The sequence below is a fragment of the Pseudonaja textilis genome, chromosome 1 (assembly GCF_049901715.1).
Source record: "Pseudonaja textilis isolate UNSWEBS1 chromosome 1, rPseTex1.2, whole genome shotgun sequence".
Taxonomy (NCBI): Eukaryota; Metazoa; Chordata; class Lepidosauria; order Squamata; family Elapidae; genus Pseudonaja; species Pseudonaja textilis.
The window spans coordinates 275,358,547-275,385,756 of NC_141990.1; the positions used below are offsets into that span (position 1 = coordinate 275,358,547).

At 36.8% G+C, this 27,210-nt stretch overlaps 1 protein-coding gene and 1 long non-coding RNA gene across 4 annotated transcripts in view; one reads left to right on the forward strand and one right to left on the reverse strand.

The window, feature by feature from the left end:
- Positions 1–27,210, forward strand: part of LOC148128224 (uncharacterized) — a 145,813-nt gene that overhangs the window by 41,966 nt on the left and 76,637 nt on the right. For all 3 annotated transcript variants that reach the window (XR_015741057.1, XR_015741055.1, XR_015741056.1), the window contains exons 2-3: positions 8,110–8,369; positions 11,714–11,908. This is a non-coding gene — a long non-coding RNA (uncharacterized LOC148128224). The remainder of the gene's footprint in view (positions 1–8,109; positions 8,370–11,713; positions 11,909–27,210) is intronic.
- CDIN1 (CDAN1 interacting nuclease 1) overlaps positions 19,500–27,210 on the reverse strand; it is a 133,490-nt gene continuing 125,779 nt past the window's right edge. The window contains exon 11 of the mRNA XM_026710570.2: positions 19,500–20,377. Within this exon, the coding sequence (XP_026566355.1) occupies positions 20,263–20,377 (115 nt within the window). The 3' untranslated portion in view covers positions 19,500–20,262. The remainder of the gene's footprint in view (positions 20,378–27,210) is intronic.

Below are 27,210 nucleotides of genomic sequence, written 5' to 3' on the forward strand. Positions count from 1 at the left end.
CTTTTTTTCCAATAACTGATTGAGACCATTTTGTTTCATTAAATTTTCAGTGTATTCTAATTTTATCACGTTCTTTTATTATGCTGTTTAAGCCATCTAACTTGTTGTTGGTGGAAACATAATTTCTTGAAGTCATGCATGCTTCCTAATGCTCTTCTGTTTGGCCACCAAGGAAATAGAATCTGGACCAGATAGAGTTTCACTCTGATCCAGCAGGATTCCCCTTATGTTTGGAAATTGCAGCTGCAAACAGTATTAAATTCCAGTGGTAACTGTTGACAGCTTTTCTTATTATAATGGTAGATTCATTGTCTGAGGGCGACTTCTTCTGAAGTCAAAAAAGGCACTGCTCACAAACAAGAGACATCCTGTTGGCATCCTGAGCTGTCAACTTGTTTGTGGGAATGATGGAATATAGCAAGGTTTCTCAACCTTGGGAATTTTAAGATGTCTGGACTTCAATTCCCAGAATTCTCCAGCCAGCCATTCTGGGAGTTGAAGTCCAGACTTCTTAAAGTTTCTAAGGTTGAAAGACATGGAATAGAATATTCTGGCAAGGATCCTGCCTGACCAAGCGGCAACAGTGACGAGGAACACTTCATATCTTTTTTTCCATGCACCATTTGTATATCATGAAATGCATAAGCACATTTCAGTTAAGGCCAAGTTAATTTCCATAGAAGAAGCCTGAATGCCATATTCGTCAAGGAATATTGCTTTAAATTGTAGCAACAGAGGGGGAAAAAGTAACATAAAGGGCAAAATACTAGAAGGGGATAATTGAAAGGAACTGCACAAATGTAGCGCTGAACATTTTCTGTTGCTACAGTCTTTGGTTCTAAAATTGTTTAAGAAGAGAATGGGGGCCATTGTAAAATCTGAATTCAGATCTTAACTTACTTAAAAGTTTAAGGTTGTTGTCATCAGAGCCTTTTCCTTTTATTATTTGGTCTCATCTCTAACATAAATTCCTGTTTTAAGGTAACTCCAATCAGATGTTCGTAAGATCCAAAGCAAGACCAATACAGTAAAAGATGAAATAAAATATGTCTGGGAACAGAGTTTAATAAGATTCTGCAAGTGATGTAACCATAATTCACCAGGCACTGTTGTATGTGAGTGTGTGTGGCGTGTATGTGTGTGTGTACCAAAATTGTAAGCAAAGCCAATTAAAAGGAATAAAAGATCTGCCGGAGCTGTAATTGTTGAATTACAACCAGAATTAATACATAATATGTTCTAATTGCCTTTTATTATAAGCATCTCTCCTCCATTTCTAAACCTGACTCCTCCCTTTCACTGTTATTGTTTAAAAATGCCTGCCCTCCAGAAAAGCCACATCTTAGCTTACAGGAATGGTTTTCAGACCCTTTTCTTTTTTTTTAATAGCAACTGATTTTCTGACCCACCCTTAACAGTTTGCAAATTCAGTATCAATTAAAATTGAATTCATTTCACCTGTAACCAAGTGATGGATTATTTTGCTGCTTAGATTTGTTGTTTCTTTTAAAGAAAACTATTTTATATTCTTTTAAACTTGTGCATTATATTTTTGCCCCTTTATATACTATAAATAAAAACAATGTTTTTTCTCATCTCACCTTAGCCAAGTAATGTGTTATCTGTTCTGCACGACTTTCCAAAGTCAACAGTGTCATTTTGCACTTGAATACATGAAGTAAATATAATGTGCATATAGCAAGGCTATCAAACTCCCAGCCCATGGGCCAGATGCGTCATGTGCTGGCCATGCCCACACCCTGTTTAGTGAAGAGGGGAAAAGTCCCAATATGTCATATGATGCAACTGTGACAGTGTGAGTTTGACACCCTTGGGGTATAGTAATAAAATCCCAGCTCTGACTTAACAATGGCTTGTTTGTGCAATAAGGGCATTGCTATCTAGCGAAGGAGTGCTGAAATGTCTATCAGTACTCTGATTTTAAAGACCAATGTTTGATCAGTAAAGTTGCTGGACATTCAAGAGCTATTTGATTGCCTGATTTGTTTTTACTAACTCTGCTCCTTACTACTCCCATGGAGCTCTTAAATGAATCAAATTGCTATTAGTAGTGGCGAATGATTGCAGCTTATGGCATCACTGCATGAAATGCCATTATAGTATCAGTGCTGGTAGAATGGCCACTGTGGGTTGATCTGTCACATTGCATTCCTTCTGCAGCAGTCCACTCACCAACCTTCGCCTTATATCAAATTTATGCCAACATTTCAAGAGTTTTTTTTTTACTTCTCTTAATAACTATAGATCAATGAGAAAGGGGTTGAAGGCTTTAAATTCTTATTTAATGTAATTCTAAAAATGGTCTTGTTCATAAAGTTAAATATATCTTGAGAAAGCAGTGAATTTCGCCCTAATTTTAGCTAGGATATGTAAGTCACATTTCCTTGTATGGCATCCTTTATTGATCGACTTCTCCTAACTTTGAGTCAAGGCTTCAAGGTTCCCAATGTGAAAAGCAAGCATGGCAACATCTTGAAGACTTGACAGATTTCAAATGGCTCAGCTGATTATACATCAAATATGAGCTTCTGATAAAGAATTCTAAAAAGATGTTTGAGCTAAGAGGTTAATATCATGCCCTCTGGAGAAGCACTGGCACTGAAAAAAGTAGCTCTACAACTCAACTACCCTTTCTAGGGGACCACTAACACTCTCTCACACATGTATACATGGGATGCTTTCAATGCAAAACGTTACACAGCTCAGAGCAACAGTTCAATGCCTAACAAGTCATGACTGGCAGCTCCAATATAGCCAAAAAACAGCCCCATAAACAAAAGCGGGTCTTCTAATCCTATTTTGCTGCTTCCTGAGATTACATTTTGACAAATGATCATTTATGTTGGTCTGACAATTGGAGAATTTATGAATGAGTGCTATTTGACTAAAGAGATGAGCTGAGTTATAAAAGAACCATTAGTCACAATGACACCATTTGAGAACTGTTCTTAAGAAACTAGTTTTAGTTTTGTCTTCTTTTCAGAAAGGAGCAAACATAGAAGCCAAACAACATTTATTTCAGTGTAACAAGCTTCTGACAGCCTTCACCAAGAGAGCTTGCCGAAACCCACGCTATAGACTGCTATTTCCTTCCCACCTGTCCCTTGCTTCCATTTCAGCTGTACATGATTTCCCAAAAAGAAGCATAACACGAAGTCATATTTTCCAGTTGAAAGAAAAGCGTCCAACTGGATACTGAGATGAAGCAGAACAGAATGTCCATTTGACTACAAAACAATTCTTGTATCTTACTAGCAATACTTTAAAAAGTGCACATATTGATTTTATTCCAAAAAGTGTACTTGAATTGTAAAAGTATAGTTTTTCAAACTAAATTCTATCAGAGTTTGTGACAGCCACATTCTTAAAATAAACGTATACACACATGCACCCTCCTTTGATTTAGATCAGCTCTTTTATATATTATATATACTTTAAATATACTTTATATAAAGTATAAGGATATACTATGATAAAATTGGAGGGAAAGTTCAAGCAGCCAAACTCACAGTTATGTGGGATAGGAAAGTAAGGTCCAGAATTTTCAACAAGTATGGGCAATAGGAATTCTGGGAAATGTAATCTGGACATACGTAGAAAGAACCAGGATGCTGCAGGTTGCTCTAGTTTTACTGATTCCTATTAATTGGTGGTGCTGTTTCCTATTAATTATAGCTCTCCTATCCCTATGGTCAGAAACATGCTACTTGACAGTTTAAGGACTTCACCAGGACAGACCTCAAATTGATCTTTCTGAAGATGGGGATGAATTTTGCTTTCCTCCCATGTTCTGGAGCCTCACCAATCCTCCAGGAATTGCAAAAGATTACCAGAGTGGAAATGAGAAAGTGTTCCTTTTCAAATGATTATGGCTTCTGTTTTGGCCAGTCATATGCATTCTTAAGGAAAAGGTTATCTAATTTATGCAATGTTCTCCCCAAAGCAGAATGAAATTTCATTTTTCTGTTTTCTGTCGTCCTTCCCTTCTGCTCTCCCCCCGCCCGCACATGTCCTGATGATGATTTTAAGAAAAGCCTTTTTGTCTTATTTCAAAATAGTTAGGAAAGTAATATAACTGCTTAGGGGGTCTGGTGTATCATTTGCTAATGAATGAGGATCAGATACTTGGGAATCATTCAATACTTCTCATAACATGAGCTGTACAATTTTGGCTGTCTTTTTCTAGTATATCACAAATTCGAAAACAATGGGAAAAAATGTCACAATGCACTGAGCAAGTTATATTTCTGAACTATTTATTGGTCTGTCAGTCTAATGATCTACCAGTCATTTATCTTCGCTCTGGGTTCATTTATCAGAGAACTAATTCTATCTGCCACTCGATTGTATTAAATCTTACCATAATTTCATTGTGCCTATAGCATATATTTATGGCAATTCATGAACAATCTAAAGGAGCATCTTAGGAGCTTTATGCAGTGAGCAAAATTAAGCTACATATGTAGAGCAGATCTGCTCTTGGTATATAAATCAGTGTTAAACTCCATTGCAGTAAATCAGGAAACTTTGATTTACACTAGTGAGGAGATCTTGCTCAATATCCCTGCAGGGAATCAAAGCATATTTAACCCTGGATGTGATAGAGTGTTGCTTGCATTTTTAAAATTTGTTTTGTCTGGTAAGTACAGATTTCAAATAAAAATATAGCAAAGTATTTTAAAATAGCAAAAACAAGAAAACATTTTTTTAAAAATGTTCCTTATAATGCCCTGGCAAGCCGACTACAGTTTGCCACTGTGCACGCTTTACAAGCTGCCCTTCAATCTGGACCCCTGGAGAGGATTCCAAAAGTGGGGGAGGAGAAAACAGAGAACAATAAAAATTTAGAAAAGGGAAGCAGTCATGGAATGTTTCCAGCATGCTTTCACGGGAAGTATTCTCAAGCAATTTTAAACAACTCAAAATCATATCCTAAACCAGAGCATGAGAAATCTGTTAACAGATTGATTAAAAGCAGATACAACATGGTAAATTTGTTTCAAACCATCAGATTTCCATGAGGCATAAATGAAGGAGGATACAGCCTATGTTCAGCCTTCTTCACCAGATTTTCAATATTAGGACAACAGCAGCCTTGTAATCAGCAGTTTGAGCTACTAATATAGGTATCATCATACCTATACTAGCCATTTGGAAAGATAATCAGGTTCAGTTAGACTGCTTATCATGTTTGCAAACCTGTTATTTTAAAAAATTCCCTTCCTTCCTTCCTTCCTTCCTTCCTTCCTTCCTTCCTTCCTTCCTTCCTTCCTTCCTTCCTTCCTTCCTTCCTTCTTTCCTTCCTTCCTTCCTTCCAACAATCAAATCTGATAATTGAGCCTTTGATTTGATAAATAAAAATGCTCAACTCCTCTCTTCTCCCTCTTCTCTCATCCATGTTCCTTTCTCCATTCCCAGCACTATTTGATTGGATATGCTATAGTTAATGCTAACCAAGATTTATGTCCATTGTTTAAAATGTAGCCTATAGTTAATAGATTTGCCAAGTATAGTCGGTTACATGGGAGAAACCTGTGGGAATAGAAAGAGTAGCATTAGTTTGTTTTCTAGAAACAAATTACCTTTTTTTTTTCCCAAGGAGCAGAGTTACAGATGAAGCCAGACTGTTAAACTTAGAGGTGATGTGCCAGCAAGTTTCTCAAGGCTAGTCCTGCGGAAAAAAAGAACATCCAATTATAGACCCATGGAAAGCTTCCATCTTTGACCACAAACATCTTCTAGCTTAAATGAAAGGTCCAGATGGAGAGAGAGAGAAAAAAAATCCAGAAAAAATGTTTTAATCTTCTTAATAATACTGTTGTATTGTTGAATAAATCTCAGTAGTGGTTTCATACATAAACCAGGAGAGTTTTAAAAAAAAATTAAGATGGTCCTTGTCCCTGTACAAATCAAAGCCCTCTCCCTTTGTGATTGGTTGATTATATGTCATCAAATAAGTTCAGCGCTTACTGATTAATTGATAGCATTTCTCCATGATAATCTTTTCCTAACCTGGTCAACCAATAGTGCACTTGTAACTGATTCCACCTTGTTGCTACTCATTCTCTTCCTTCCTTCCACTTTTCTTAGCATTGTAGATATTTCCAGAGAGCTAGGACTTCACAGACTGTATCCAAGATAAGATAATTTGAGTCTGTTCATTGTGTTTCGAGTGGGTTGATTTGTTTGATGATACTTTTGTTTTCCCTTATCTATCTATGGTATTGTCCAAGATCCAACATCAAAGTTCAAAAAGACCAATACTTTTTTTACCCTGCTTTTTTAAAGTCAAACTTTCACTTTTACAGACTGTCATGGGAAAATCCATTGCTTGAACAATTCTCTAATTTTTGTAGACACAAACATATCCCAGCTCCGAATATCTTTTCCAGGCCTGCATTGTTACCCTACCAAGTGCTCGTCTGCAGCATATTTCTTGATTGCCTTTATGGTGGAATTGTGTCTTCATGTGATTCTCTTGGTAAAATACAGGAGTAATTTCTCACTGCCTCTACCCATGCAGTATGAAATGATGCCTTTGCTGTTGTCAATAAAGTGATATTTTGCTTCCAATATCTTCTTGTATCACTGCTGCCCAAATAGATGCTTATTTGCTTTAGCTGCACAGCTGGGATGACCTTCCTAACTTGGTTGACCTGGCTGGGACCATACTCTTGACAGACATTTGTATGCTTATCCTTCCCATGAACATCCCAATACAGTGAGGAAGATCAGCAAGGCTTGGGTGAATGGATAACTTTCTGTACTTGGTCACAACCCTCCTTCGATTGTAGTTTTGCAATCTTGCCATCTTGTTTTTTGTTTTTTTTTGCTCCTCTACTACCCCTGCCTATTGGTAGGATCCCTTTGGTTTGCTAAATTCTGATTTCTCCCAATATGCCAAGCCAGAACATAATGGCTTAGTGTGGTGTGGGAACCAAAGCTCTGTGGTTGAATAGTGAGCTTCATTGGTTCCCAGGATTGTCCTAGCCAAAAACCCAGACTACAAAAAATATTGCCCTTTCCCTGAAGATAAGAATTTTTGGATTCTGATACCATGCTGGCTTCTATTTTTATAGTATAGTTTTATGTATAGTTATTCAGAATAAGTTAGATCAACAATTCTTATTGCCAAGTAAGTGCAAATAAGCTTTACACCTTTTGCTTTTCAGTTATAACTTCAGAACTCCTTATCATTTCATCATTTGAATGAAAGCTGGATGTGGCCAATTCCTCTGCATAATAGCCCTGTTTTAGGCTAATGTCTAGCGCACCTTATAGAAAGTAACTGTTATGTTTTTGTTATTCTTTAGCCAAAATAAGATTGCAGGATCAGGTAGTAGCACAAGGTTCATACATAGGATTCATGTACTTATCCTATGTAATCAAATTCTATTAATACATTGTGGAATATAAAACAGTATGTGAGTTTGGTTGTGACTTAAAAGCAAATAAATAAACTAGTTGCTTCTCTGTCATTACTTGGGCATCAGCAGATTCATTGCTGAAAGCCAGTTGTAGCATGTTATTTTGTTGAGTCTATCCTGAGATCCTGAGAAATGAATCAACTTAGGGAATAGATTTATAATAATCTAGAAAGCACGTAGTAAGTAGTTTACACAGTAGTGAGTTTGCACAGTACACATACAATAAATACTGCACATTGAGTAAAACAATCACTTATCTTTCCCTCCCTCCCTGTATTGCTTTCTGATATTCACATGCTGTTATCACCCACACACAATCATGCCAAAGGAAAGGAAAAAGAAAGCAGCCCCTTCCCTCTGACATGGTATTGATTTCATAGTTAACTATTGCATTTGTTAAGCTGATGGAGTGAACTGATAGTAACAATTAAATACGATTGAGACTAGATTCCCTAATTTTTACAGAAAAACAGATTTTGGATTAGTTTACTGTCTCTTTATGCTCTGCTGCGAATAATTCTGTTGAGTCAAATTTTGATCCCCTTCTACCATGCCAGATAGTGATTTCAATTTTGCAGTTCTTGTGGCCGCTTTGTTTTCTCTTTCTATTAATAATTCTGTTCTTTTCTTACTTCACCATCTAATGTCTGGTTATTTACAGCTAGCAGAGGATGGCCAATACCTTCTCTTCCCTGCTGTGTTGCACTATCCATCCCTATGCTTCATGCACTTCTCGACAAAGCTTTTCCACCATGCATCTTTCTGGCCTGTCTATGTTTGAAAAGAGACAGCTTAGCCAGTCAACACTACCATAGCTGGAGACAACCTGTGGCGTCCCCAAGGATGACAGATGGAAAGACCCACAGCCACCAGAGACCAAGTAGCAGCTGCCCTTTGCCAATCAAGGGGAAGACAGCAGGGGTAAGTCTTCCTAAGTCAAACAGGCTAAGACCTTATCGGGTCAGTACACAGGTGTACTGCTCCCTGCAGAGAAGAACAAGGCTTCTTTTAGCTAGCCAATAAATGATGGAAGTGTCATCTTTTAAGCAAAGAGGAGCTTCACTTTAGTGTCTGCCTTGCTTGCTTGCTTGTTTGCTTCATATTTTCCCTATACCAAAGCTGAACAAACATTTTTTTTTTGAAATGGATGCTGATTTTTCTTTACTTGTTCACTTTTGGTCTTCATGTATATAATTCCCTCCTTTTATTTTTATCTAGTTGCTGCCCCTCTCGCTGAACTATCATGAATCCTACATCCTTTGACAAGATGGCTATAAGTTTTGAAAGGAATAATTTAAAAGAAATTCAATTAATATAGACTAGGCAGACTTGATCTAGGGCTGAGGAAATTAGCAAGTGAGAATTGCCTGTTATCAACCAGGTCATTGCCAGACTAGTTAACCTCTCTTCTCACCTTAGTCATTAAATTAATGTAAAAACTGGAGTCTCAAGTTGGAAATTTAAAACTCATAGGAAGAATGATTACAGAAAACATATCTTTATCATATAAAGAGAAGAAAAAGCTGTTCCTTAGACATCCCATCTTCTAATATTTGATTATTCTTATAGTCTAGTTTCCACTTTTTCCAAAGACACCCTTAATTATTAATAAATTGCTAAGATGAATATATATATATATGTATGCATTTAAGACAAATCAACCATCAATTGAAAATGTAAGAGCTTCTATTCAAAATAAATTTTAAGGAAGCTATTCATACTATGCCTCCATCAGGCAAATATGCACTTTCTAATCTAGTTAGGGTAATGAAATGTCTGCAAGAAAACAAACAATTTCAGAGAGCACCAAGGACCCCTCATTTCAACTCTGAGCTACAAATATTCTCCTTTATTGGTACTTTCTAATCTTTTTAAAATCTTTTTACATTTTCCAACATCAAGAATCACTAAACCTGGTTTAATTGAGCAAATCATGGCATATGAGTCTCTAAAATGAAATCGCAGGGATAGAGTTCATTTGATGTATAAAAGTCAATAATGCAGCTCATTATTTTATTTATAATTTATTGCATAATATAGTCTCAAATACTAACAGATATTTTTTATTTTTATTATTAAGATTTAAGAAAGTTTATAGTTATTAATTAATGGTTAATCAATGCTTAGACTGTTAAGAGAGTCAAAGAGATCGGGGATTGCTTTTAAGTGAATATTGATGTTTCTGTTACACAGTTCTATAATATGCCCGAGATATTCATCCATTAATTCCAAATATCATAGGAGACCAGAAGGCATTGATGTATTACCATCCTATTTGTACAAGTTGCCTAAAAATAGAATCAGCAAATGATCATTTTATTTTTTATTTTTTTGTTTTACATTAAACAATATAGAAAGATATAGAAATATTAGCGCCTCAGGATGCAATTCACAAGCAGTTAGGTATACATATGATTTTCCTAGTTGTAACTGTGATTGTGAAATATGAACCATAACTAAGACTGAACTAAGAAAAATGGATACCCTTGAAAAATGGTGCTTGAGAAAATTATTGAGAACATCTTACCATAAGAAGAACAGATCTTTCAATATTAGACGAAGTAAAATTGCATATATAACTAAAACATTAATAATTAAGCCAAAAGTTAAATATTTTAAAAATGTAATAAGAACACAAGAGAGGGAGAGAACCTATTATTTGGAATAACTGAATGCAACCAGAAGGATGCAATACAATTAGAAAATATCATGAATGATCCAAGGATGAGCCATAAGTTTCCAAAAATTCACACAAGGAGCAATTAATAGACAGTCCTCACAAAATGATGTCCATCAAATTAAAAACAGTTGAAAAAATTGTGATATACAACTTGTTAATTGCAATAGGATATTTATTTGCCTATAGAAAAGCAGTCTAAATAATTCAGATGGAACAAATGGACTTCAATTATTTTACACTATTGATTTTATGTGATAGTTGGGTTGGCCTACATTTGGATATTCTTATTTACTTTTCTTATTGAACTGATGGTCTGAAAACATCGAACCAGACATTGGGAATGATGCAGTTGGAAAGTCTCACAGATAAAAGACAAATCAATTAAATTCCATTTCAAATTCTGATGAAGATGAGATCATCAAAGAAAAAAGATTAGAAAAATTCTTGCACACTCTGAAGGACTTGTAGCTAAGAACAATATAACTAAAGCTGCTCTCTTAGGAACCATGGGAATGGACACAGCTATCTAGCCTTCCCATCCTCTAATTTCGGTGCCCTTGGAATTATGTTATTTATCTTGAATGGTGGTAAAAATGCAAATTGAACATTCTTGGATTGGATCTAGAAACATTTAACCATTCTGGGTTGGGCAGAAATTGCAGCTCCATAGCTGGCATCCCCCCCCCCAACACTTCTTCTATCACCTTTTACCTTACTGAAAGGATTTAGTGGTCTTTCCACATGGTTTATCCCTCCACTATATTCCTTGGGTTGCTACTATCCCATCCACAGACAAATAGACAGTTTAAACTGAAAATAAGTTACTAACCAAATGAACTGCCTACACCTAATTTCAGTGGGAAGAACACATGATTGAAAGCAGTGTGAGCAGCTGTACATTAGAAGCAAATTCACTCTGGGCAATACAAGTTGTAAAAATTAGAAGATACATTTAAGACTACCTTAGCTTCACTATGGAAAACTGAGTATGAAAACAAATTGCAATACATCCTGATCACACTGCAATATGTTGCTATATTAACCCAAATCATAGAGTTGGAAGCCTTGGAACAAATTGATAGACATTGTTGTTTTGCGGTTATTAACCACTCTAAACATTGGTTAACCATTTATTAACGGCATTAAACATTGCTAAATCTTAATAATAAAAATATAAGAGGTTCTATTAGAGTTTGGGAATATATATAATAAATATAAATAAAACAAAGATCCATGTAATTGTTGTCTTCATGCACTATATCCCTGGGCTTTAAAGGGTTTTCATTTTAAAACTGTTATGTACACAACTAGAAAAAATGAGTGCAATACTTTGATCTCTTTTCTCCCCATTTATTGTTTGGATAAATGGAATTTTGTAAGAAAGCATAAAGCAATTTTCATTCCCCCTTTTTGCTACCCCAGAGTACAGGTCTGATAATGCATAGACAAGTATGAGCTGATCAAAATTGTTTATCACCTGCTCATAGGCATATTCAGTTTGTAAAACCTATACTGGGGGAACTTTACTGCAATTAAATATGGTTGGTCCAGGTAGTGACAAATTGTTTCGTTATATCTTTTTCAGCGGCCCGCTCTAATGTGGAAATATGGAAAATATCCTGAGAAGAGAGAAATGTTTTATAAGGCTGCACCACACTGATGTCCAGAAGATAGGAACAATCCTTCAGTGAATCCTGTTGGTTGTAATTTTGAATAGAGACCAGAGTGGATTCTATTGGCAGGTGGATCCTGTTGACAGATCTATCTTTCACATTACTTGGTAGGTATTGCTGCATTTTTCTCTTTCGAATGGGCTCTGTTTCTATATGATTGTACATCTGGAATTTGTGACAAAGTCATTTCTAACACTGATAATTTTCGTGAGCAACATTTGTGATCCAATTTTAAATTGTATACCTTTAAAACAGAATTCTATAAACACTCTCATATTTCTGAGTCTGAAACTTAGTACTAAACATTACTTTAGAGTAAAAAATACACACCTAATTGCATGAAAAATGTACACTGTACAAAAAGAATTATTTCCTGTAAATGTCTGTATGATGAGAAGGTAAAAAGTTAAACTGTAATTCTCAACTTCTATTTTTCTAGCCAACTAGACAAAGACCTTTTTGTTGATTTCTGTGCAATTCTCACTTTGTTGGTGTCTTTGGAAGAAGGACAGTTCACCTGCACATCTCCTCACTTACTTTTGTGCTGCTTCTTGTCCCTGGAGCACTGGTTCTGAAACAAATTCCCACAGTGCTACCCCACTCAGCTCAATTTGTAATGAACCTGTATCTCTGCTGAGACAAAAGGCTGGTGAAACAGATGGGAGATTGGCTTTATTATAATGATCAGGGGGAAAAAAAGCCCTTCAGATTTATTTATTTGATCCCCCCCACTTTTCATGTGTCATCTCTCTAAAGGAGCCCAGCCTTGTCATATGTTCCTGCAGGGTCTCCTGAGACTAAGCTAATGATTTTAAGACATAACACTCTTAGTGTGGCATATTAACTTCAGCTAACAAAGTAGAGTGGATTTTAACCCTACTTGCACCTTTCATCGCAGAGTTCATTGACAAGGCTTACAGTATAGCTCTTCTACATTAATTTCATTTGTATAGTAGAAATAACATTCCCCAAATCTCAGTAATTTCCCTTTAATGAATTTCTCTTTGTATATGAAAGTTCTGTGAGTCTGACAGAAGTTTTGTTTTGCTTCACGCCCATGGACTCTGCTGGAGTAAAATTTTTCCAACAAAAAATGATCTGATTGCTTCCACAGAGCTTTCTTTCTGAAGAGAGCCTGGGGTTTAAAATGTACACTAAGAAATGTATTTTATCTCCCAGTCCACATTCAAATAGAGATAACGAATTCCTGCGACATAAAACTGATTCAAATATATACTTTTTCACAGCGATGTCTTTACTCTGCGAACATCTTATTATCTTAAAATACTTTTGGGGGAGGGGATAATACAATATTTTTTTTCCAGATTTTTGGTTAAATTCTATGAAGTGAAATGTTCCATCCAAACTCAGTGAAACAAATTGTTGCAGGATCCAATCTGAGTCAGTCACTAGGACCAGAGGTTTTGTCCTCCAAGCTTTTGGACTCATGCTGGAGCCCATTTGTGGCAGGATCAAATCTGGGTTGGTCATATTCAGGGACTCCTGCTGAGGCCCATATTCAGGAAACATCTCTCTGGATGGGCTCCAGCACAAGTCTGAAAGCTTGCAAGACAAAACCTCTGGTCCTGGTGACCGACCCAAAGTGGATCCTGCAGCATTATCCTGGGACATTCATTCATGAAACAAATTGTATTCAGACCTACAAACAGAATTCTCACAGGATGGAGTGGGACTTTAGAAAATAGACTTACGTTTTAGTTTTAAGCTTTGAGGTACCTGAAAGGAAGCATTTTCTTTGGTTGATTTTCTTTGGTTGATTAGCCAATCCAATTGTTCACACTACTAATCTTATTGAAGTTTGTGTGATTTGCACTTTTCTTAATGATTTTAGCATATAACCCAGGATTTATGCTAATGATAAGGACCTTCCCGACGTAAATTATTATTGCTATTAGAATTTATCTTACAGCATGAACATACGGTACCGATCCTGTTGCACATTCATTTTATTAGAAAAGTTTTCAGTTAGAAGTCATCTAAAGTAATTTAAATGTTAAATGTTAATTAAAGTGCATCGAGTAATAGATTTTTGTCTTAGCACAGGCATAGTTCTAATGCATCCTTCAATAATATGAATTGAAAATATAGTATGATTGGCCAAGTGAATTAATATTTTGGTATAGGTGAGAATGGCATGCAGTCTGCTTTCTAATCAACATTATTTCATGCCCTTTTAGCACAAGAGGTGAGTATCAAAATGACTTTTTGATATGAATAAATTGTTTAAGCTGCATTATCAGTCAAAATGATGATTTTGCAAATTAAAGCCAACTGGGGTTAATGGTCATTTCACTCAGGCTCTCAATTAAATATTAAATCTTAGTTGGTATTTCTTAATTTATTTTGGCCTTAACACTTTAAAACAGCCTGACTTGAATCTTCTATCTGTAGCACAGTCAAGAGAGCAACAATGGTAATATGTTGAAGCTGAAAACAGCCAAAAGAAGTAATCTAAGGGGTTAGATAAAATTGAAGTGTATCTGTTCATGGCTGGTTAGTCTTGATAGCTGTTACCTCCAGAATCAAGCAAAGGTAGGTGGAAGCTAAAGTGTCTTCAGTACATTTATTTAATGAATTTTCTCCTTTTCCTTCCCTTCCCTTCCCTTTCCTTTCCTTTTCCTTCCTCTCCTCTCCTCTCCTCCCCTCCCCTCCCCCCTTCCTTTCCTCTCCCCTCCCCTCCTCCCCTCCCCTTCCTTTCCTTTCCTCTCCTCCTCCCCTCCCCTCCCTTCCTCTCCTCTCCTTCCTCCCCTCCCCTCCCTTCCCCTCCCCGCCCTTCCTTCCCTTCCCTTTCCTTTCCTTTCCTCTCCTCTCCTTCCTCCCCTCCCCTCCCTTCCCCTCCCCTCCCTTCCCCTCGCCTCCCCTCCCTTCCCTTCCCTTCCCTTTCCTTTCCTCTCTTCTCCTCCCCTTCCTCCCCTCCCGTCCCCGCCCTTCCTTCCCTTTCCTTTCCTCTCCTCTCCTCCCCTCCCTTCCCTTCCTTTCCTCTCCTCTCCTCCCCTTCCTTTCCTTTCCTCTCCTCCTCCCCTCCCCTCCCTTCCTCTCCTCTCCTTCCTCCCCTCCCCTCCCCTCCCCTCCCCTCCCCCCCTTCCTTCCCTTTCCTTTCCTCTCCTCTCCTTCCTTCCCTCCCCTCCCTTCCTTCCCTTCCCTTCCCTTTCCTTTCCTCTCTTCTCCTCTCCTCTCCTTCCCCTCCCCTCCCCTCCTCCCCTCCCCTCATTTCCTTCCTTTCCATCTTCCTTCCCCTCCCCTCCCTTCTCACCTCCACTCCATTCCATTCCTGTATCACCTGATACAGTGTTTCTGGGAGATTTACAGTACAATAAACAATAAAAAGTACTCGAAAATAAAAATATAAAAATTGAATAGAAAAGCTAAAAACCAAGAAGATGGGTGGGATCTTCTCTACCTGGTCAGCCACTCCCAACATAGCAGGCTTGGGACCCCAGGCCAAGCAGCAGAACTAAGTTTTTAGGAAAATCAGGAATGCAGGGTAGAACTCATCTCTGATGAGTCTTGCAAATGCTTGCATCTACCTCTGTTCGTCTTTTGACTGTATTGTTTACATTTTGATATTTCTTGCCATCCTCATTTTTAATTCATCTTTAGCTTCATCTTCTCTTATATAGTTTCTATAATTTCCGGACATTATATTGTATTCTTCTTGGGTTATATTCCCTTTTCCAGGTTTCCTTGGTAACTCTAAGCAGCGGTCTTCCAAGTCATTCAATAATTTAAAACTTTAAAAAGCTTGCTCCCAGGTCCCAGTATTTTGGCTCTGAAGAACAAGCATTTGGTCATTTATTTTAATTCTGTATATTTAGCAGTTCTTCGAGATGAAGCCAAAAAGACCTGTTCCAAATATACACTTTGTGTACTGGACACAAAATTTCTGGCTTGCAGGACTGTGTTAGCTTTTGATTATACTTTCTTAAATTGGTCAGTTAATAAGCAAGCAGATTTTACAAAACAATGGTAGTATTGCTTATATGCAAAGTATTATCCTTAGAATTTGAATTATTCTTATTTCATACTAGAGAAGAATTTCATTCTAAAGATATTTAGAATGTCAAGGATATAGGCTATTGGAGTCTATGTACATTTAGTAAAAAACATCTGAGAAGTCACGTCCTCTACTTATTTGCTAATACTCCCAAATAGGTTTGTCTTAAGGTAGGCATTTCAATGTGTGATCTTAAAAGCTGACTTTAGAACTTCTCTTTGAGATTACTTATAACCACATATTATATGTACAGGCTGGTATAAATGACAGGAAAGCTTTCTTTTCAGCTGCCTTTAAATAAATCGATACTAAGCCTTTTCAGATTAAAAAAGGGCCTTCCATCTTGGTTTCATGTTATTCGAATTTCACCCCAAACTCTTGGCTACACTGACTCCATTAAAATTGGAAAAAGAGGCTCTTCCTCTAATATAGTAAAGTTGAGGGGAGGAAACATGTTGAGTTGCTTTGATCAGATTTTGAAATTTAACTGGATTACCATTGTATTCAAAACATAATTTATAGTAGCTGACATAAGCTGTTCTTTGTATAAGAGTCGTATATATAACAATAACAGGAAAATAAAAAAATGCAAGAGGAACTAAATCTGCTTTATTTATTATTTAGTTCATAAATGCATCCAATTTAATCTTTTGAATCCTGACATGCTTTTAATAGTAAATGTTCAAATAATATTTAGTATACCCAGGAGAAATAGCTTTGAATATTTCCTCTGACCTGAGAATTTTTTGGTAAAATGTGACCTTTCTATAACCCAAATAGTGTATTTTATGCAGACTGGACTACATGGAACATATTCTATTATCTAGTAGTATGTTTGCCAAGTACTGACGGAATGATGCATTTTCGGCCTGCAAAGCAATTTTAGTCTTGCTGGGTAACTTTAAAAATTAATGTTAGTCTGTTTACTATTTACTATCAACTTATGGGCACAACTGGAAATGACAATCAGCAGTATAAATGATGGGAAGTGTAAAATATCAAATAAAATACTATTTGTCAATTTAAAACTGATTGATCTCCAAGTCTAGCCTTTCCAATCTGACACTTTTTAGGTGGACTGGAATCTTATCTCCAAGAATTCAATTGGCCTAACTTTGGTAGATCATAATGTGCTTTGGTGTGTGTGTGTGTTTAGCACATTGCTTGAATCCAGCCTTTGTAGCCTGTAAACTTCTCTTTATAGTTGTGTAGGTCAATTAAAACTATGGTGAAATAGATTGTGTGACTGGGCAATGCACTACTAGAAAATGCAGAATTAAATTCTAGTCTTTATGACTTGTTTTATTCTATTTTAAAAAGATTCCAAAAGCATTTATGTAAAGTCAAAAACTAAGAAGACAATTAGGCAGATTTTGAACTCACCCTGCTATGTATATACCAAATTAAAGGCATCTTGTTTTATTTATCTTTCCGAAATTAAAATTAATATTAAATCCCCAAACATCCCACAAAGATTAGATGAGGTTTGAGGAGTGTTTTCAAGGTATTGTGTATATATTTAATTTCACTTATTTTAGTGAGGCTTGTTGCAGTTTTAGTGAGAAGCTTGTTGTAGCTTCCAACAAAACAAAGCCTTTTAAGTCATCTGTTAGGACATTTATTTTTTATTTATTTATTTTGTCAAGCGATTATAAGATAACAGGTATAGTATAAGCATGGGTATGAATACATGAAATGGATACGAATAAAAAAGAAACAATAGGACAGGGACAGTAGGCACGATTGGTACGCTTATGCACGCTCCCTACAGGCCTCTTAGGAAGGGGGTGAGGTCAATAGTAGACAGTCTAAGGTTAAAGTTTTTGGGGTTTGGGGAAGAAACCACAGTCAGGTAGATTATTCCAGACGTTGACCACTCTGTTGCTGAAGTCTTATTTCCTGCAATCAAGTTTGGTGTGATTAACCTTGAGTCTGTATCTATTGTGTACTCTTGTATTGTTATGGCTGAAGCTGAAGTATTCATTGACAGATAGGACATTGCAATGTATAATTATATGTACTATACTTAGATCGGACAGAAGGTGTCGTAGTTCTAGGTTGTTTAGGTCTAGAATTTCAAGTCTGGTGGCATAAGGTATTCTGCAACGACATGCTACAAAACTGTCTCATTCTTTCCCCAATTGCATGCCATTAAAACAACCCAAATGTTGCTTTCTTTGCTTCCTCAATAAGTTACACACTGAAAATTTCTTCTGTCATTTTTAAGTATCAGTAAATCAAGCAGCCCATTGCATCATGTTGAATACAAATAACTTGCTGACCTACAGCTGTTTGAAATAAGGCCCTGATGAAAAGTTTGATCTTCCAAAGAAATGGCAAAAAATGCAGGGTTATCTCTGCCAAGTCGTCAAGATATCGTGGGGTAGTATTGCTGGGTGGGAAAGAGGCTGTTTATTTTAATAAAAGACAGAGAAGGATTATTTCTTTTTTAAAGCAAAAATATTTATTTGAAAGAATTGGTGTCTGGAAAAACTCAGCAACTCGCAGCTCGGCAGAATGATCTAATGGATATATAAAGGCATGAAGTATTTAACAAAACATACATGGTTGCCATAATGCTCATAGACACCTCTGGCATTTACCAAGATCTCTGTTTTTCTTAGCAAGTGAGTTTTTGCAAATAGGATTTTTTTAAAAGAAAATTTTAGAACATAATCATAAGAAACATGCTAGGCAGTTGGACCTGATCTAAAATGAAGTGGTAGCCTTTAATTCCTCCTTTTCCCTCTGAACATTCTGGATTCCATATTGGTGTGCACATGTTTGGATAAGTGCAGAAAATGTGTATGATAAAGAAAGGACATAAGAAAAGTGATTCCAGGTCAAACAGATATTTTGAAAAATGCTCCTTGAATGGCTTGGAGTGGGGGGAGAGGGGAGAGGAAAGACAGAAGAAAAAAGGGAAAAGATAGAAAAAAGGAACTGAAAGAGCAAGCAAGAAAAATTTGGGATTCAGAATCTCACTTCTTCCTAGATTCAAATTCAAATTGTTGAGCAAGTTGTAGTGAAATGGATGTCTTCAGTTACATATAAGTTAGATGGTATATTATGAATCAGTACTGTAATATTTTATTTGAATTCTATATGTGTCACTAACAGAAAAGCTAAATCTAAAATGCGTACTGGAGATATGAATATATAACCTAGAATACATACCAATCTAGGCATCAAAATACATTTTACATAGAATTCTTGATAGGAATGAATGAATACTTCTGCTTCAAGTAATTATGTTCAGGACAGACATGACTTTAAGGAGCCTGGAATTGTAACAAACTCGTAAAGAATTTTAAATGATAAAAACATATAGAGGTTTATTTTACTCTTTCAAATCATAAAAATAAGTGTCATCATAAGATGTGAAGGAAAAAAAATGGCCTGAAAAGTTATTGGATTGGAAACCTGTCCTTTAAAGCAGCTATGAAATGTAATCCCAGTCTACTAATTCTGCTACATGACCCAACTAGCTAAATGTGAGTATATGTCTTTTTTTGCAATAATTTTCTATGCTTATAAACATGACTAATATGTAGATCAAAAATGTAAGGTTCAGAGCTCTGCTTTCTAGGCCATGTCCACAATACATTGTCTAAAGAAATCCTTTGCCTTAATTTTGATTTTAAAAATATCTTCTTTGCAAGACAGATTATCAGGACAAGATCAAGGCTCAAACAATGACCCACTTTATTTTGCTTTAAAACATCAGGATTAAAATGTCCATTACATCTTCTACAATCCATAAACATGCCTATGTTTTAATTCAAGAAACAATATGCAAAGCTTTTTGTTTGAAGACAAAGCATTTCTACATTTTTATGTTTTCACTTTCAAGGACACTAGATTCTTATAGAAGTGTCAATGGTCTTGCTAATACCCTAAAAGCCAAGAAATTCAGGCTTAGAATAATGCATCAATGGGTGACTTGCTTTTTTACCCTATTTTGGCCCAAAATGAGCCTGGGAAAATGGAGATTGACATTAATTATCTTGGTATTAACAAGTTTTTAACATTTCCCAGAAAATAATTTGGGACTGAAGACATTTTGTATTTTTAAGGTGACTCTGCTATTGGGAGGAAAACTGAAAACCACACCTTTTGACCTCTAGATTTCTTCTTTTGTTGAAAGTGCAAAGAGAAGCCATCCGGAAGGAAGAAAGATTACAGCTATCTATAAACTGTTTGACAGAGGCAGAAATGCTGATAATGTTTGGGCTGTGTCGGTATTTTTTGGCTGCTTGCATCAGCAGGGGGTTGAAGTAAAACAGAGACTCTTGACGTGTTTGTCTAAAGTGGTGGTAGGGCGATCCCAGCCAGTAAAGAGTTCAGCTGAAGTTCAGAACAGATGTTGCCAGTAGTTTATACTTCAGGAAAATAAAATTGCTTCCGGATTTGCCTTTTCCACCTTCATGGCTGAGCCATTCTGCCTCAAAGGACAGTAATGTCAGTAGGGAAACAGTCTTTGAGCAAGATACCCCGGTTGCGATGACAGTCTAGTTCCTCGATAAATCCATACCAATAGATCACTAATCCAGGACCAAATCTACATTGAAACAAAAAAATATATATTATGTAGAACCGCCATCATGTATATCATCTGCAAACGTTCAGAATCATACATTTTTAAGGGAAACACAGAAAAATAATGAAATATTTTATAGATAGGAGTATTAAACCCTCACTCTACATTTAGTGGAAGGACAATTTGTATTCTCCATTTTTTGCCTTTGCCTGACTAATAATGATATATTAATAAAAATCTTAATCATGTTACTTAATCACTAGTAACAGAAGGTTCACTTGTTTCACCTAACAGTTTAAGCTTTAAAAAAAAAAAGCAGTTCCAAAAGGGATGGGAGAGATTGTTTGGTCTTTAAAACACATATTGAAAATTAGCAGGAGGACCATCGAGGCAAATTATCACTTATTTTATGTAGCTTCTTATTGTGGGCAGGCAATTTCTCGGATCACCATCAGGACACTGCAGGCCTAACCTCCATCCAGAAGTTGTGGGTTCTCCCGCATGGAAGTTTTTAAGAAGAGATTAGGCAACCATTTGTCTGAAATGATATAGGGTTTCCTGCTTGAGCAGGGGTTGGAGTAGAAGCCCTCCAAGGACCCTTCCAATTCTGCTATTTTGTTATTCCTCACATGCCTGAGGAAGTTCAGACTCTCAAGAATAATGTGTAATGTGTACAGCTAGACATTTTGCACATCAGTTTCACCTTTTTCCTATTGAGAGCATTTAATTAGAGGGGAGCCATATTTTTGGCGTAGTGTTGTAAGAATTTTACAGCGAAATCATAAATTATGGATGCTCTGTTTGTAAAAGGATGTCTAAAAAGAGAGCAGCTTTCTGTAATCTAATGTCATGGCAGGGTGTACGACTTGAAGCCAAAAAGTGCTTTTTTTTTTCATTTTGTGATTTATTATACAGCTTAGGTAAGCGGCCAAAAACAGCAACAGTATAGGAGGAGCTGTAAGAGATCATATATACAAGTTCAATGCTATGTCATGTAATAAGTCTGCATACAATGCTACAGTCAGCCAATAAGGTAGCCAGCTTTTGTTAAAATATTTTAACTATAATGGAAATGTCTCAAGAGAGCAAAAGTTATTAGGTTGATAATGTAACTATGAAAACTGTGGGCAACATCAGACACTGTTATTTCAACTGGAAGGAACTTGCCCCAAGTGCAGAAGGACAAGTGAACAAGTATTTCAAAAAGGGTAAAACCTAGTTGGCTTCTTTTATTGTTTAGATTGGACCTTCTGCTACCCCAGTGTTTAATTTTGCCATTTGAGGATTCACCGGTATTACTTTCTAATATTTTCAGAAGCAGGTGCCTATGCTCGGTGCTGACATCACATCTTTCATTTAAAAAAACCTCAGATGTTTTAGAAAGACAGATGCTAAACAAAGACTAGACTTGTAGATTTAGCTGTACTAAATAATTATTTCTAAATGTTCACTGGCAGTAAGGCCAGATCACAGTGGTCTTCAATTAATTTGTGTCAAAGAGTGGCTTCTCCTTTATTCTTTGAGAGTTTCCACTGGATTGTAGTCTATTGCTGCATAACAAAATAGGGACATCCATAAAGATGTTGGCTATATTTTGTATTCTGTAGAAACAGCTGAATATGGCCTTGTATGAAAAAAAAAAAACCTGCACAATTATCAGCTTGCTGCAGTAAGATTGCTACCATATTTCAAGTTTAGGAAAAATGGATGTTCTAAAAAGACGCTGTATATAAAATGTGCAGTGTATGGGTGCAAATTTTTGGCTTTACTAATAGCAATAAGTGAATGGGTTATTAAATTAGTTATGGTTCTTTTGCTTTCTTCAACAATACTAACTGGGCCCAGAATTAAGAAATAAACCACAAGCTTGCCTTCTAATTCATTCTTACTATATTAAATTCAAATCTCTATTGCCCAACATTTGGACATATTATGTGAAGGCCCACTTCTCTGGAGATAATTATAATGCGGGGAAAGGTGGAAGGTAAGAGAAGAAGAAGACAATAGCAGCAAGGTGGATGGACTTTGGTGCAGCAACAATGCGTGTGCTGTTGGAAGAAGACCAGGTTGGAAGCAGATCATCCATAAGAAAATCTATGTGGTTATTGATAGACATAATAAATCAATTACTGAGCAGATATCTGCTATACGAAATATACTTCATCCCCCACTGATATAGTAAATCAGTGTTTTCTATATAACAATGAAACTTGTTCTGCCAGTACAACAGTGACTATTATGTAAAGTCAAAGTCTCTGCCACATGCGTGATTTAAATCTTCTCTCATCAAAATATTTCTCACAAGAGATTTCCAACGAAAGGAAACACAGAATGAAACAAAGAAATAGACAGTCAGAGAGACAAACAAACATGGAAGGGGGGGGCGTTGAGAGAGAAAGAGAACAAGAACTGTCCTAAACCAATCTAATCCTTGCATATTGTCTTTTAGCATCTTAAATCTGTGGTTTTCAAGTTATATGCTTATTAACCATTCTCTCTAATTTGAAGGCAGATTGGTTGGAAAAGCCGATCGTTCATCTGAAATTGCACTGAGGAAACACTATGATTGATCTTCCTAAAAGACTGTCTGCTTCTGTCCTTGCTCCATCCTGAAATCACTGGGATTGGATTCCCAATCCTGGACATTTTGACATAATTTTTTTATTCCAAATGGAAGAGATATCTGGAAAATCCACTTATGTCATGATTGTCTGCCTACAGAAAGATGGGAATATCAGAGTATCTCAGTGGCAATTGTGTTGGCATAACATACTTGAAGGGATCACTGGGACATACAAACACCTAAACCTGATTATCTTGGTTTTATTTGGGGAGCAAGCGTCTTACCCCAGTCAGCCAAGTTGTGGGTTGATATGTGATGGGGAAGGTGTTCCTGGAGTGGAGGATATGTTCATCAGGCAGACAAAAATAATGGCAAATGTTAAATTTCTATGAAAATCAGAACTTGCAATTTTGAAACTTTTCTTTTCTAGCTTTTTTTCTCTTTGCCTTCAATGCTCATTACTGCATGACTGACCAGTGAGGAAGGGACTGATAATGTGATGTAGACTGGACAATACAATCCTGGTTTAAAGGCTCATGCAATACCAGATATTTCCAAGTGTTAATAAATGGGCAACTGCGTTCCAAATGGCTAGATTTTTTTGGACCCAGCTAACCAGTCTGTGAACTATTAAAAAGGAAACTTGATTGGACGAATTGGTGACTAGGATAGTACAATGTCCAACAGTTTGTGGTACTGTTATATTATGGAGAGCAGTAAACTTTTGGTAGCCAGATATTTAAAGTTCTTTGGCAAAGCATGACCCAAATTCATGTGAAAATGATAAAAGTGACTACAGCTACAAAACTTACACATGCAAGGTCAAGGTTTTCTGCCTCCCCTTTTGGAGGTGAGGAGGACAAGATGTTTTAATTCTCTTCTTTGAAAAAAACCTGAAATTTAGGACTTACACTCAAGTTTTCATTTATTTCCTAATCAAAAGGGTAGTAGTGTTGCAAATTTTTAGCAATTGTTGGAATCTCCGAGAGTGTATGAAACCTTGAAATTTCAAACTACCTTTTCCTGCTCCATTATACTGTAAGAGAAATCAAAGACTTGGTGATTTTGAGGCGTATGATCTATTCTCCCAGTGAAACAGATTATGTCAAGGCTGTGTAAAAGCAGAGCTATGCAATACCTCAAAGGAGTGCTTTGCTTTGAGCATCATGAAACACTAATGTACTTATTAATTTTAAAGGCCTCAGTGCAAGCAAACTGTGCCAAAATATCCATTTTGAGAACTTCTTCCCTACATTCACAAAAGAACTTCTGCTAGCATTTCTAGTGTGAAGTGGAACAGCCAAATCAGGGCAGCTTGCTTTTAGAGTTCAGTCATTGCCCTGAATTTAATCAGTCCATTGATGGACAATTGTGGTCAATTTTGAAACTATTTTTTTAAAAACTTGACATGCTTACAATAAGAAGAGCCCAAGATCCAAGTCTTTCCTCATAACTACAACTATAGTTTCTTAATAGGTCTGAAACTGGTTATTAAGTCAATTGTAGTTCTGTCTTTGAGTCAGTGACAGTACTAAGTACTACACAAATTGCTTCTCTTCATAAGATAGAAAATAGAACAGAACAGAATAGAATTCTTTACTAACCTAGTGTGACTGGACACAATGTTTTGGACACACAAGGATAGATGATTAGATAGATAGATAGATAGATAGATAGATAGATAGATGCCTTTGAGAGTACATGTGCATACACATACACACATACTTCTGCAAATTAAAGTTAGTACATGTGCCACATGAATACAACCCCTATTCTAATTCATTGTTCAAAAAGACTTAAGTGAAGTACTTAAAACCAAAATTAACTTGTTGGCACATTTAGCATTTGGCACTGAATATCAGGAACTCCTGCTGCTAAGCATTAATTTCTCTCTCATTAGCTCACAGAGTCGGAAAATCACAAACAATGCCAGTAGTTAATTATTACTGCTTTAATTTGAGAAGTCATTTAACCTTTTTTCCCCTTTTGTGTCAATGGGAAGCATTAAAGAGGTCAAAGATAGAAGCAAGAACCTCCCTTCTAAATTTGAGTCTCAGCCCTATTTTTCATAGATACATAGAAGAATCCAACTCAGGCTCCAAATTACAGAGTAAGTGCCGAAAACTTATTTATAGATTTAATGCTTCTGTTTCACAATTTGGTGACTAACCTTTCTTTTGTCAGCACTTTTTTTTAAAGTTAGTCATGGATAAGGAGGCAAGAACCAAAAATGCAAAAAATGTTGCTTAGTTTTTTTAAATTAAATAAATAATTCTGGAGTGAACATTAAAGTCAGAATCAATACAAACTGGAACGCAATAACACTTTCCTGTTCATGGGTAAGGGAAAAAGGTTCCCCTTGCACATATGTGCTAGTCATTTCTGGCTCTGTTACGAAGCCGAAGAGCCAGAGCTGTCTCAAGATGTCTCCATGTTCATATGGCCGACATGACTAAATGCCGAAGGCACATGGAATGCTGTTACCTTCCCACCAAAGTGGTGCTACTATGTTTCTCCAACAATATGGCCTCCCTTAATAGGAAGCCCCAGCATGTTTTATAGGCGTGAAATTAAATTAAGCCCCTCCCCCCAAATTAAGGTCTATATGCGAAATGGGGGGGAATGGCGCGGCTTGCCGTTAGGAAGTATTTTTGTTGCAAACCCAGATATGGTGCTGCCTGCCATGACCTCGGTGTTGATGGGGCACTTTGTATTGTGAGACCTTCCGCCACCATTGCTTTCCCTTCTCCCCATGCTGCCGCAGCATTTAGAGCAACACCGCCGTGTTTGGCGCAGCCACGCGGCGTTTGGCGCAGCCACGCGCGGCCAGCCAGGGCTCCTCCCTGCAACCGGAGCCCGGCAGAGACACTCGGCTTCAGGTGCTCCTGTTGCCGCCTTCTCGGGCATTGTTTGAAGGCAAAGTCCATTCTTTTAAAAAGGACACCCTACTACTGGTACGACAAAGCCTCCCCTGCCCAAGAGGGCAGCCCAACCCCACGTGGGGAGGCGAATCTCCCGTGGCCACAGCGAAGGATCAGCCCACCCTGGGAGAAGCGCTGAGCTCACTCCATTATGCAATGCTAGGGATTCAAACTGCAAAATGCCAACCTTTCTGATTGACAAGCTCAGTGTCTTAGTCAAGAGCCACCGCTTCCCTTCTCCTGTTTATATTCATCCACAATTGAGTAGTATATTGCCTCTAATACCTGGTGATTTCATGTACAGCTCTCACAACAAGTAACTACAATTCTATCCTTTACTAGAATAAAACTGGGCAATCCAGAAACCCATTGGCAAACAATCAGCAACCTACTAGCATCCTTAAATTACATGTAATGAAATTACTGAATTTCAGCAGTGCAATTTTGGATTTGAATGGGTGAGAATGGAAGCAACTTACTGTAAAAAGAAAAAAAGGACAGGTATTCCCAAACTTTAAGTTTAAGTTTCACAAGTGAAACAGTTATTAACTGAGTTCTGCCCCGTTTTGCAACCTTTCCTGCCACAGTTGTTAAGTGAATCACCACAGTTGTTAAGATAGTAGCAAAGTTGTTAATTGAATCTGGCTTGTCCATTGATTTTGTTTGTCAGAAGGTTGCAAAATGTGATCACATGATCCCGGGACACTGCAACCGTCATATATATGAACCAGTTACTAAGCATCCAAATTTTGATCACGCGACTATGAGGATGCTGCAATAGTAGTGAGTGTGAAAAACGGTCATGTCACTTTTTCCAAAGTCGTTTTCACTTTGAATGGTCACTAAATGAATGGTTCTAAATTGAGAACTATAGGTAAAACATTTTTCAGAGAAGAATTGGTGTAGTTGGCTGTACTCCTCTGCATTTTTTCCTGGCTCTAAATACAGTATGTAAATTACAAGGTTCTTTATTCCTCACCTATATGCTTGATAATTCTCAAAAACATTACAGTAGGTACTAATGTTATAGAGTTGAATTAGGTAAGAAGCAATCTAAAGTTCAAGTCCTCATAAAATGTGCTAGATGACATAAGGAGTGGGCTACCATATACATTATCTTTAGTACAGGAAAAAGTGAATATATATGTAACTAAAATTAATCATCAGACATTTTACTATCCTAAGCTTTCTAATTCTTGATAAGGAGTTTTGGTAGGCCAGACAGTTCCTTATTGGCTTGAAAACAACCATTCACTCAAACACCCTGACAACATTAGTGATATTGACCTTTCTTTGAAAAAATGTTTGATGCATTGAGAATGTTTTCATTCAATGGAAAATATGAACAACATCTTTATAGGAATATTTAA